The 12,697-nt window shown below is 48.6% G+C and overlaps 1 protein-coding gene across 2 annotated transcripts in view; it reads left to right on the plus strand.

The window, feature by feature from the left end:
* Nucleotides 1-12,697, plus strand: part of LOC119382338 (transmembrane protein KIAA1109 homolog) — a 961,129-nt gene that overhangs the window by 686,798 nt on the left and 261,634 nt on the right. For both annotated transcript variants that reach the window (XM_049412180.1, XM_049412181.1), the window contains exon 36: nt 9,723-9,848. In XM_049412180.1, the coding sequence (XP_049268137.1) occupies nt 9,723-9,848 (126 nt within the window). The remainder of the gene's footprint in view (nt 1-9,722; nt 9,849-12,697) is intronic.

Consider the following 12,697-nt stretch of genomic DNA (forward strand, 5'->3'; position numbering starts at 1 on the left):
AAAGATGAAGGGAGCGAGAAAAGAATAGGATGAAAGAGATAAAGAAGTGTGAAAGAAATGATGTCTGCATTTGCCAGGTGGGGATCATGTGGACAATCAGAAAAGAGCGAAGGACGAGTACACTTGAAAGAATGGGAATCTCTCTCGGTACAGTTACACCTCTGTATGACAAAATTGGCAAGTTATATGGAAACTTTGTTGTTTGACCTTTTTGCAAAGTATACCGTAGTTGCTGATTGTTTATGGAGGTAGGGTGTCCATTAGGCAATGCCTTGTGGCCCTGCAGGCTGCTTGTGATGAGCAAGTGGCCAAAAGAGATGGCAATGCGGGTCACTTGTATCTGGGTATATGTGCGAGCGGATGTGTGGGCTGGGGAATGAATTTTTCTTTGGTCGGCTTCTGTGGTTTGTTCAACTTCGGATGTGTCTTGAGAGGCAGAAATACTGGACTATGTCGTGATACGTTGTCAAGGTCTCATCAAGGTTCCTCGGGTCCGAGGGGTGAGCCACCTCGTTCCTTGGGTCACCGCATGGGCTGGGACCCATATCAGTTCAATTGGACTTGGTTCTTTTTCCTTGAGGGGGGCTACGATGCCACAGGCACAGTTGGATACAGCGGCTTCAGAATTGCTGGGTATGATGCTGGGGGTGGAACCAGCTGTTGCTGCCAAGGCCACTTCATTGGTCTCTGCAGGGAACACCAGCCGTCATTACTTGGGGCATTTGTCTATTGTTGTGGTAGGTAAGTGTATCTCATGCTCGATTGGCATATTTGGTGGCGTGTCATAATTTGAATCATCGGTCTTGTGTATGGCATGGGCCCTCACTTTTCTTCTGTCATCGTGGTAGCCAGCCAGCGTGTTCTTTGGCAGCGGCCAGGTGAAGGACGTTCTTCCAATGATTAGTTGGAGAGTGGCTGAATCTGAAGGATTCATTTTACAGCAGAGCTGTGTATGAAGGTGCCATAGAATTTTCATGTCTGCATGCGAAAAATCGATGCTCCAAGATGTACAGATTTCTCTCCCTATAAAGAGCTGGAACAAACCAGAATGGCTTGTGCTGATATCTGGCATAGCAAGAGGTAGGCTTGTAAATAGCCCATTACTATATAACCATGGAGGAATAGTGCTTTTTCTTCCTGCATGTACGTAGTTTACACATGCTGCCTTCTCTGAGGCGGCTCCATAAAGAACCAAGCTGGGTAGTGTTGAGTATGAGTTGTGATGGAGAGGCCACGTGCAGTTGAGCATCCTGAAGAGCAGCTCGCTTACAACAGGATGAGGACAATATGATCGACATGGGTGCGCAGCCAACACCACTGATGATTGTGCCCAAGAGGCCAACTGTAGGCCAGGGACAGTCAGAGAATGCGGGGAAGAGACACAAGCACTATGCTGCCAAACTGGAAGACTGGAAACGAATTACTGGTTCCCGAGACGACCGGTTTATTAACCATGGAGGTGAAAACTGCCCTTCCGGCACGTGCCTTCTGGTCCTTGCGATAGTCCCACACGCTTCTCGATGCTCCGTTCCTGGGCATTTCGCAACATCCTTCGGGGCGGGCCAAGATTAATCGGAAGGGTGCAGAGTTCTTGCACGGGGCGATTCACCATTGAACCATTGGCGAGATGCACTGAGCAAGCATGCACTATACCATCTCTTCCTGGCAGTAAAGTGCTAGTACTACATCACCAATCTGTAGCTTGGTTTTATGGGTTTTATGCCTGACATTGCAAGAGTGTCTGGGCTTGTTGCTTGCACATGGCCAATGAATCTACTCTTCTCCCTCGTGCATAGGGTGTACAAATTTTGTTTTCCATTGTTTGTTAACAGCCAACTTTTCTTTTTTCTTTTTCCTGTTTCAGTCATGTATATGTGGTATGTGATAAATAAACCTTCAGTTGATAGTCTGTGCTTGTCCCCATCTACTTGTCGTTCAGGTTCTCTGTCCAACATTCTATGTCCATCGTTGAAATAGGCTGAAATTGCTTGGTCGTATTTTTCTAGCAGTGATTACTGCTCTCAGAACCGGTTGATCTGAATTCGCAGTCTACATTTGGCTAATCTGCGATTGTTGCTTCCGGGTGGTTCAACCATCAGCGGCATCTGATAACGGCCATCTTGCTTGGGGATGCCCTGCTTAAATGCAGACAGGTGAGGGTCGCTCTCTAGGGTCCCTTAACAGGCTCCATCAATCTCGATGGCATCAAGATGCCACATTGGTGATATGTCGTGCTTCTCTGATTCAGATTTGTCAATCATGACGAACAGTGCACTTGATGGGGAGCGGTTGTCAGACTTAATAGGGCCTTGCACTATCCATCCAAATGCAGTGTCGATCGCTGTTGTGCTGATGCGATCGATTTTCCCAGTGGTAACTTGGCAATAAACATCAGATCCGATGAGGACACTTATCTCTTCTGGTTGCCATGTATTTAGTTGAAAGCTGTCAGCTATGTTGTACTCCCTTTTGCCAAGCAGGTGCAAAATGTTGAGAGTCGATCGGTGGGCTTGTTACACACATATTTCGCGAATCTTTAACGCTTCCGAGGTTATTGCCGATTCGTTGAACTGGCTGCGGAGTCACACATAAGACGCGCTCGGTACAGATTCATCTCCGTGACTTACACCCTCTGAAGGTGACGAGGGAGAGCTCTTCTTTACTCACGACCAAGCACTAAAGAATTTTTGCCACATCTACACAAATGTATGTGCACTCACTGCCGCTGTCCAACTGTATCCGCACAAGGAGTCGTTCGTCCTCGGGCTCTGCCCAAATTCGGCCTGTCTGCAGCAACACAGGAGTAGGTTCGACATGACTACTCTGGGCAGTTTTTGGGAATTGAGCGCGCCCTCCCCTTTGGCGCCTCGTTCCCCAGCTAGAGCGTGTGTTCGGCCCACGCGGCTCAAGCGCCGGGGACCGCCATTAATCGGCGGTATGGCGACCACGGCGGCAGCGCCAGGCCTCTTTGTCTGGTGCGAGCCATGCGTCGGCTTCCCAGCGCGCGGGCACGCATCCGGGCATGTCTCGTCATGCTCACGCCACCCCACTAGCCTACGTCTCTGCGCTGCGCCTGTCCTCATTGGCCACCAGTGACAACCCCCCTTCCCCCTTGAGCTCGCTTCTGTCTGGTGCTGGCTTGGCCGCGTCAGATGCTCTCAGGCTGGCACAAGAAGTTGACGCGCTGCTCTGCAGGCGGCTTCTCGTTCGTGTGCTCGACTGCTGCCCTTTGTGTGATAGTCGTAGCGCCGCTGGCAAACGTACTCGATCGGTCTTGCGGAGTTCCCCTTACGGCCTGCAAGCCCGTGACTGTCGTACTGTGCTGCATCTTGGGTTAATAAACCCGTATTGTTTGTTGACATCCTGCCTCGTGTGCCTTTTCTGCGCCGTGCCGGAGTCGACGAACCCGGCCGTAGCGTCTTTGTTCACTGCGGCAGTGGAGAACGTCGCGTCCCTTGCCAGTCGCCTCGTAGGGTAAGCTTTGTGCTAAACCTGTCTCCACAAGTTGTGACGGTTCACATGTTTGGTGGCGGTGGTTCATGAAGCACGAGGATGCAGCATTTGGCTGCGGATCTTCGGCTGGCCTCGATAACTAGCAGAGAATCATCAGGTGACGTTGCTGGCAACTATCACATTGGAGTTGATGGATTTTCTGCACAGTCTGGCAGTGTGATTGCATGTTCCACAGTGGAAGCAGCAGTTGGTGTACTGAAGCCTTGCCCGCTTCTCCGCAGCCGATAGGTTGACGTTGCAGACGGCGATCATATGATCCTTGCTTTGGCATAGTGGGCATGCTGGTCTGACAGGCAAGGTAGACCCGGTTAGGTCTGACGCTGATGGTACATGTTCCACGCCATACGTTTCTTCAGACGTGTGGGTCCTGGGTTCGTCTTGCAGTACAGCAAAAGCTCGTTAATTCGGATTTCACGGGACCGGAAAAAATGTCCGAAATAAAAGAAATGCCAAACTAACGAATGAACAGGAAAAACAACATTAAAATCAAGTTGGAGAAGCATACCTTTATTTGCTGAAGTATTTTGTAATGGTCGTCTGCGTTTTCGCGCAATTCCGGCTGACATTACAATTTTTCTTAACTCTTACAAATGGCCAACAGCACGCAAACTGTTGGAAGTGCTCAGGCAAACGTCCTCTAATATCAAAAGCGCCTCCGAGACTTCCCGTGAGGTGCCATGAGGTCGCGGCTGCATCTCCTCGCATGACTCTTCGTCAGTATCGTAGTCTTCTTGGGCGCCTGTGACGTCATTAATAATTTCTTGATTGGTCAGGAGACCAGTCATGGCGACGCAATCATCAATCGCGATGTAGTTCTGAAGGGTCACATCTGTAGGTCATAACGTGCTGTCGCGTTTCGCCGTTCTTCAGAGCTTCCAAAACTTCCACTTTAGTCGCCGAGTTCTTCGCTTCGTATTTCTGCCGCTTTTCCGGCGTTGCCATCACTGTAGTGCACGATGGTGGTGACATGCAAACACGGTCACAACGGAAAAAAAGAGAACTCGGCAAGAAGAGACGGTGCCGACACAATACAGGGGAAAATGGCGTTGGAGGCACAGCGGAGCGAAGAAAGAAGGCGCCAATGTTCGGTGACGCTGCGATCGCCCCCACTAGTTGATGATGATGGCGATGCCACTCAGGTTTCGGTTTCACTCCAGTGGTACCAGCACTGCTTTACCACACTTTTGTGTAGCGGCAGCCGTCAGCATTTGTCCGAATTAAGCGGTGCGGAGCCGAATTCTGACGAATTAACGAAGGTTTGGTCCCATAGATAACCATGCACTTTGGCCGGGACCAATAGAGCTGTCCGAATTATTCGAATTAACGGGTGTCGAATTAACGAGCTTTTACTGTACACAACACGACTGCAGCTGGCCCTCCTCCCGGACTTCCACTTGGATGATCTCCTTGGCTAGCGGCGTTCTGTGTTTCAGCAATGCTGGATGCACAGTCCTATGCCTGCACATGATGGTGAGATCCTCTGGCAGACATCGCATCAAGACACGGTTTAATACTGGTCTGGTGAAACCCTAAGGCCTTCTAAGGCCCTGACATGGAACTGGACATTGTCGTGAAGCAGACGGAGCTTTGGAACCTCGAATAAGCTTTTCGTGGGGCTGAAAGTGAGGAGACATGCTCGTTCACAAGCAGATCCCGGCATCCAAAGCGATCTGTGAACGTTTTGATCGTAGTTTTGCTCGGCTGAGCAGATGCCTTCGATAGCCCACTTCGCCAGTCAAGTAGGTGAGTAGGTACTTAAACTTTTCAATGCGTGGCAGCTCGGTGTTCTTGTGGATTATGGCATCGAAATGCTCCCAAAGAGACTACCATCCACGGAGACTACCATCAAAAGTCGGTATCTGCAGCTTCGGTAGTTGTACTGAACGCTGACAGTGCTCTCTCACCTGGCCTGCTGTATCGCTGGAGTTCGGACATTCAAGGTTGCTTGGCCCAGGTTCAGTTGCTCGAGCCTGTGTTCTGATCATCCTCTCACTTGGTTCACAACACGGCGTAGAGGATCTTTTCGTTATAGTTGTGCACTGTTTCTACTTCCTGGTCGAGCTTTTCTTCGTCCGTGATTGCAAGGATGGCATCGTCGAGCCTCAACAGTGCTGCCTCCTTGTACTTGAGGTAATCCATGTGGTCGTTAATCTGAGAGGTGTCGGGATCTGGTTGCTTCAGCAGGTCCGTTAAAAGCGCCAGCCCTGAGTACACCACTCTTCTTGCGCAGCTGGTCCGAGTTTGCCATGGCCATGACGTGAAGTCTCTAAAGGGGCGGATCCCGGGTTTCGTGCACCAAATGTAACGAATAACTGGTTCCGCAGATGTTAGACGGAGACGACCCGTTTATTAATCATGGAGGCGAAAACTGCCCTTCCTGCACATGCGTGTGCCTTCTCAACTTTCTCGTCTTCACGATAGTCCCGCACGCTCCTCGATGCTCCGTTCCCAGGCATTTTGCCACAGAAAGCATTTTAATAGTAGTCATTTCATGGAACGTATGTCTTGCGCTGATGGGATGTGGATGTTACTGTGTGTGGTGATGTGTGCGTCAAGAAACGAAGGATGGGATTGTGATGTCAACCATGTATACATTGCTCAGTGTAATCTCACGACAGTGTCGAAAAGTTTATGGTTACTCACTCCCCATGGGTTAGTTGCAATAGCATCATCCCTGTGGTCGAAATCAAGGCTTCGACAAACACCCATCTGGTTGGGAAGAATCATTGAGAATAAAAAGATGAGGATGCCGACCACAAGAAGATAAAAATGCAATGGCATTTCGGCGTCCAGAACGGGAGCCTTGTTCACAATGAAAGCGAAGGACAAAAGCTAAGCGTTCAAATAGTCCCAAGCACAGGACCTAAACATCTTGCACATGCAGGGGCCAGATTACCGTCCTTGCGGTTGAGTGTACTTTTTCTCATTTGTATTGTCACGGATTGCAGATACAATCTGGAAGTCAGGTCCTTCACAGTAGCGATAAAACGTGCTTTGCCCCCGTCTGTCTCATGATTTGAGGCTTGTGCATGTTCGACGAGGGCATCAGATGATACTTTCCATTTTCACATCACTGCAGTGCCGTTTCATTGATCGCTCGAAGTTTACAGATGCACCAATGTTCACAAAATCGCAGTTCACACATGGAACTTGGTAAACCACATCAGGAAAGCACTCTTTTCGTAATTTCTTTCACATTGACAAGAGTGTGTTGTGTGTGGGTACATGAGCCATGTGTACATCATACTTGTGCTAAACACATGCCAAAGTCTCACTCACACCCAAGTATGGTGCACTGGACTGTTCGAACATTGTGGATCAACTGTTTAACAGTTGATCATGCGGCAAAGAATAATATAAGTCGACTACATCGAGACTAAAAGCTGTAAACAGCGCAGAGTAGTGCATTGTGGAAGACAATGACGAGATATCGTTCAGGAATAGCACAGGAGTGTCGACTCAGTCTTTTTTAGAAATTTTGACGTGCTATTTGAAGCCCACCTTCGTCGTATGGCTTGGGAACCTGTACATGCAAAAATCAGGTGTTTGCATAGGTTCAAGTGTGGCCCCTGTTTTAAGCCAAACTTTTCTTGGGAAGGTGGATGCAGCCCTAAGCACTAAACTTCAGCCAAGCACAAAAGTATTCCGTTATGTTGACGATTATCTAATCATCATCAAAAAGTGTTCAGCAGTGGACGTTGAAAGTGTCAAGGCATGCTTCGAGAATGAAGGCATGGTTTACCTCCGAGGTTCCCAAAGATAACAAATTGCAGTTCCTAGACCTTTCCCTGTTTTTACATTCAGCCCTCGAAAAATATTGCCGTCATAGCATGCAAAGTGGTTTCGTAGCACAGTTAGAACGGCTAATAGGTGCTGGATACCCTTCCTACGTAATAGCCTCAGTCTGTGAGAAGCTCTTGCGTACGGTCAAAAATAATGAAAGACGCACATGTACTTCGTCAGGGAAGAAGAAAAAAAGAAGCGTGCGGCGGTAATCCCCTACATTCATAAAATGGCCCATGGGTTAAAAGATGTGGGAAACCGGTCTGGCGTGCGCGTTGTTTTCTCTGCACCCAATAAATTGGGCAGTATATGTTCAATGGTGCACAGGAGGGCACAGAATGCATCTAAAGGTAGAAGATGCCTCCAGAAGCATGTAAACAAGTTTGTTAAGTGCAACACCGGAGTGGTATATAAGATACCCCTTTCTTGTGGACGTATGTACATTGGCCAAACCGGCCGATGTGTGAACGTGCGTCTCAGAGAATGCAAAAGCTCGTTGAAGAATACACCTTACTCCCATTTAGCGTCACATTGCTTTTCGTGCAAGTGCCAACCTCTGTTTCAGAATACAATTGTGTTGTTCCGGCATCCTCATGAAACTATGCACGAAATATCTGAAGCATATCACATTTCCAGGAATGCGGATCAATGTATAAGTCATCCTTCCCTGTCACTGCATGACTGTGAATTTAGCTACCTAGATAACCCTTAGACATGTGCCTTGATCACACGCTTCGCATGCTGTTCATGCTGTCGTCATAATCTTTTTTGTGACGTGCGCAATTTGTGTGTAAATGTGTCCTTCCGATGTGGAAAATAAATCAGTTGTTAGTGAGCGCTCGTCTTATGTGGTTCCTCGCTTCGTCCTTTGTGTTTTTTTCTGCGCTCCCAGTTCGCTGAACGAAGAAAATGGCTCCCATGGCTGTGCCATGGACTTGGACAGGCAGAAGCCTCACCAGGTCTGGCACGTCGATAGGCGTTCTTTCAGGAAGAGTGGAGTCACATTCCGAATGCATTTTTATTGTCTTGTGGTCGGCGTCCTCTTCTTTTTATTCAATCCCTGTGTCGGTGATTTCAGTGTGGATGTGTCGGAAAGAAGTTTGTGGGGATAATGGTGCTGCAGCAAGCACAGGACCGGGTGACTGGCGAAACGCAGAAGACACCTTTGCCCAGCAATTGTTGCAATCAGGCTAAAGAGAAAGTGGTTCATTCATTTTATTTTGAAGAGATATTTTGCTTGTGATTACATGCTGATCTGGCCCAGCCAACGACCCAGCAGCATACATGCATAAATTCAACATTGCCAAAGAATGTGTCTCCAGTTGCAAGCATGCCGAACAGTGTATATCAAGAGTATGTAGATTACATTAGTACCAGTTAAAGAGGTTCTTAATTAATATGAACAAACAAATCCGCGAAGCTGTCCCATCTTTCGATTGCTGCACACTAGCGGAGTGGAAGTCACTCTCGCTATAACTTCCTCAGCAGCCCTAACAGCTAGAACCCTGACCTCCTATCCTGCAATTTGTTTCAAGTCCTGACTGTGGCAGGTTTCAGTCCAGTGGAGACAGAAACGAGTCTTTTAACTGAAGGTGTTTATTCATATTTGTGACACATCTGCCAATAGCTTAGCACCTTAGTGTCAGAGCATTCCACACTACCGGGGGAAACCGCAATCAAGAACTAGCCAGCATACATCAAGAGAGTGATAATTGCTCACTCACTTTGCATGGCTTTTGTGCTCCGGTCCAATGCAGTGGGTCGACGGCAGGGGCGGCAGCGGAGCTCACGGCTTGGTCCGTCTCTTCTCTCATGATGGACGACCCAGAGGAGCCCCAAAGAAACGACCTGAATCTCCCTATCGGCTCGGGCTGATGGGAGGAATCTGCTCAGAGAAGGAGGAATTAGGGTGTCTCGGTTGCAGAATGAGAGCAGGGCACAGAGAGCATTAGGGGCGCTCTCCAATGCAACCCCTCTCACTACCCACCATGCAACTTCTCGCCACGTTGAAGGCGCTGGGTTGTGCATGCAACCCCACAATGCCAAGGCTTAACTTCAAACGTGAGGGTACTGGAAGTCTCGACTGAAGGCAAAGCTCATAGTGCAGTTAAAGATTTTTTTGTTACAAGTTCTTTAGAGAAAAACTTCTAAAACCAAGATGTGTGCTCCACCCGTGGTAAAACACTGCAATATATAGTACCATTTTTTGGTGCCACAAAGCTCTAATATTATGCCACTGTTGCAAAGTCTGACACATGGTGTTGTATTTGCATGCATCATGGCATGAACACCATTTTTTTCATCAGAGGAGAGGGGTATTGCAATACCCTTTTTGAGATATATCCAAAGTGTAGTCGTTATGCCAAGGCAGGTGGTTGTGTTTGCACAAATAAACCTCACAACAATGTTGTCATCTTTGTATGCAGGGAGCTCTCTCTCGACAGTGTCTTCTCACAGACAACGGCCAGTGTCACAAACAGTGGTGCACCGACTCCCACTAGTGAGCCCTCGGAGCCTGCCCTCAGTCCACAGGATGACATTGTGCCTCCCCCGTAAGTACTTGAGCATCAACTCACCATATCCTGAAGGGAGTTGAGTTTGTCACTGCATTTCAGTTTAACATATGAGATGAGAAATTCTTTTAAAAAATTCGGCAGATCTCACGCCTTGTGGGAATCAGTGTCATGCGAAGCAGTGAGCGAGTAGTTGTCCATGCTACATTTTTTTGGCTTTGAGCCAACCGTTACGAGGTCTTTTTTGTAAATGTAGTAGCTGTGTGCACATCGTGTACTTACCAGGCTTGTATACTACACTGGCGTTTAGAGGGTAACTTAAGGTCTCTTCGATTTGGCTGCACCGACGGCACCAGTTCAACGGGTGCAGCACTGTCCTCCTCGTTTTGCTGGTGCCGCGCGCGCCCTCTGCACCGGTTCCCTCGTTTTGTCAAGGTGCAAGCGTAGTTCTGCATGAGTTCTCTGCCGGCCTGCACTCGCTCAAGAGGAGGTGCAAAGAAGTGCAGCATGCCCCTTCCTCCTCCCGAGTTTAGAGCAGACGACGCTGCGTGTTTTTGTTCAGGGAGTGCAAGTTGAACTGTGGCGCGACTCGCGAGCTGTGTTCTCAGTCGTGAAGCTGAGGCGAAAGGAAGTCTTCTAGAAAAACTTTTGGGTTCAAAAATGTATTCATCATGCAAGCGTGCGTATACATGTGTCTTAATGGTTTACAAGAGTTGTCACATTCGTTCTCTAGTCTAGCGTGAAGAAAAGTGGCGACGTCAGTAAAACCCTTTGAACACAAATTTGCGAGCATACACTTTCCTGGATAACCGAACTTTCGCATTAAGTCGTCTTAGCGTCGGCCAAAGGACCCCAGATATTTTCGTTTTTTTTTTTTTTTTGTTGTATGGCCTCGCACGCACTTTGTTAGAAGCCCGAAACCAGCGGAGTTTTCCATTGAACCAGTAAAACGTCTCTCTAGATATTGTGAACTGTCTCTTGAAATCACACTCATGGAACCTGCTGACGACGTTCTCGTACCGGGGAACAGGAGTTACATCTTCAGGTACCAAAATGCAGACTACCAAAACACATACACCATCAAACTCCTTCTTGGAGTCGCTATGAGGGTCGCCGTTGTTGGAATCGCTGTCGCTGCAGAGTCTAGCAGTTCGATACGGCAGCTACGAAGACTGCCGCCGCGGCAGCGATTTGATAAACAACACCAGCGATGCGCGCCATGTCGGCTGTTCGATCAACATGGCGTGCACTTGCATCTTCGTTTTGGTGGCAGCCGCCGCGTGGTAGTGTCGCGGCTGCACCGACACTTGCTGAACCAGCGCTGCACGCTCACAGCACCGCCATGGCACTTTCCAGAACTAGTGCAGGCAGTGCAAGCCAAATCGAAGAGACCTTTATAGTCTGACATAACGCCAGCACTCACGTTAGAGCACAGACGTCAGTATTATTGAAACGAAGTGCCCGTTACGGTGCAGTGATGCGAATATCATAGGTAACTTTCATTAGCGTATTCCTCCGAGGTCATGCAACGCTTGAGAGAGAGATAAACATTTTAATGAAGCTGGAGATGTTTGCCTGGCTGTCCGCCTGACATGCTACTCCAGGTGCTGGGTGACGATTATGATATATACAGTGATAAACGCATAATACATACAGCCACACAAGTTTACAAAGTTTCGTTCAAGCTCGTGGCTCGCAAGAAAGTCAACAGCGCTTTCGTGACACGTAGCGCACAAGTGCTGCAAGGCCGCCTTCAGAGACTGTCTCTCTGGTGCGTATTGCTTGCATTCACAAAAAACATGATGCAGATCTTCTTGGACGTTACATTGGATGCACATTGGCGAGTCCGACAGCTTAATCTTGCTCCTGAAGTAGTTGGTGTATGCGACGTTTAGTCTGATGCGGTGCAAGCATGTTTCCTCTTGTCTGTTTAGGTCTCGCGCCATATCAAAGTTACACGATGGGTCGATCTTGTAAAGTGGTCCATACTGGTGATTAGCACCTGTCCAGAGGGATCGCTGGAGCCGCTAAGTGTGTGCCGATACGAGTGTCGCCACATCTTTTCTCGAGAAAGGTATCGCGATGATTTCTCTCGAGGCGTCATGTCCAGCTTTGGCAGCGTCATCAGCTTGGACGTTGCCTTGTATTCCACAGTGGGCAGGTATCCACAGCAGAGCAATGCGGTGAAGGAGGTCGTAGGCTTTGTTGCATAGATATTTGATGTCCATGACGAGTTGGTCCTGCGTGCGTGGAGACTTCAGAGACTGCAGCGCCGCTCTTGAGTCGGTGAAGATGACCCAAGACTCAGCTGTCTGATCTATAATGTAATTAAAAGCAGCCCGTAGTGCAGCCAGTTCAGTCGCTGTAGATGAAGTACGGTGACTAAGAGTGGCAGAGATGGTGACATTGGCAGATGGAATCCAGACACCAATTGCAGACGATGTAGGTGTAACAGAGCCATCAGTGGAAATATGACGGTTAGCCCTGTAATTGTTTTCCACGTGCTGTAGGGTGAAACATGTTAGTGCTGGTCCGGGTGTACCTCTCTTGTTCTTGAACGCAGGCACAAAAGCGATTATTGATCACGAAGGAATTTTCCACGATGGCTCCGTAGGCCTTGATGCGCTTTGATAATGCAGCGGGAGCAAGCTCCGCACCACCTGTCTGAAGCAAGCGGATGACCCGGCACTCTGGTGGCATAACGCAAGTGAGCTCGAAGAAACTCCTGCTGCAGAAGCACTGCAGCTGATAGGCGTCTGCTTTCAGCAAGGGTTCCAATACTTGATGTGTTTTTTCGTAGGCCAAGGCACACTCTCAGGGCTTTCGCTTGAGCTCCAGTCAGCGCTTGTATGTTGGTTTGTGAAATGCCATGTAATGCAGGAAGGCTG

Source organism: Rhipicephalus sanguineus, chromosome 2, assembly GCF_013339695.2.
Source record: "Rhipicephalus sanguineus isolate Rsan-2018 chromosome 2, BIME_Rsan_1.4, whole genome shotgun sequence".
In the NCBI taxonomy this organism is placed as follows: Eukaryota; Metazoa; Arthropoda; class Arachnida; order Ixodida; family Ixodidae; genus Rhipicephalus; species Rhipicephalus sanguineus.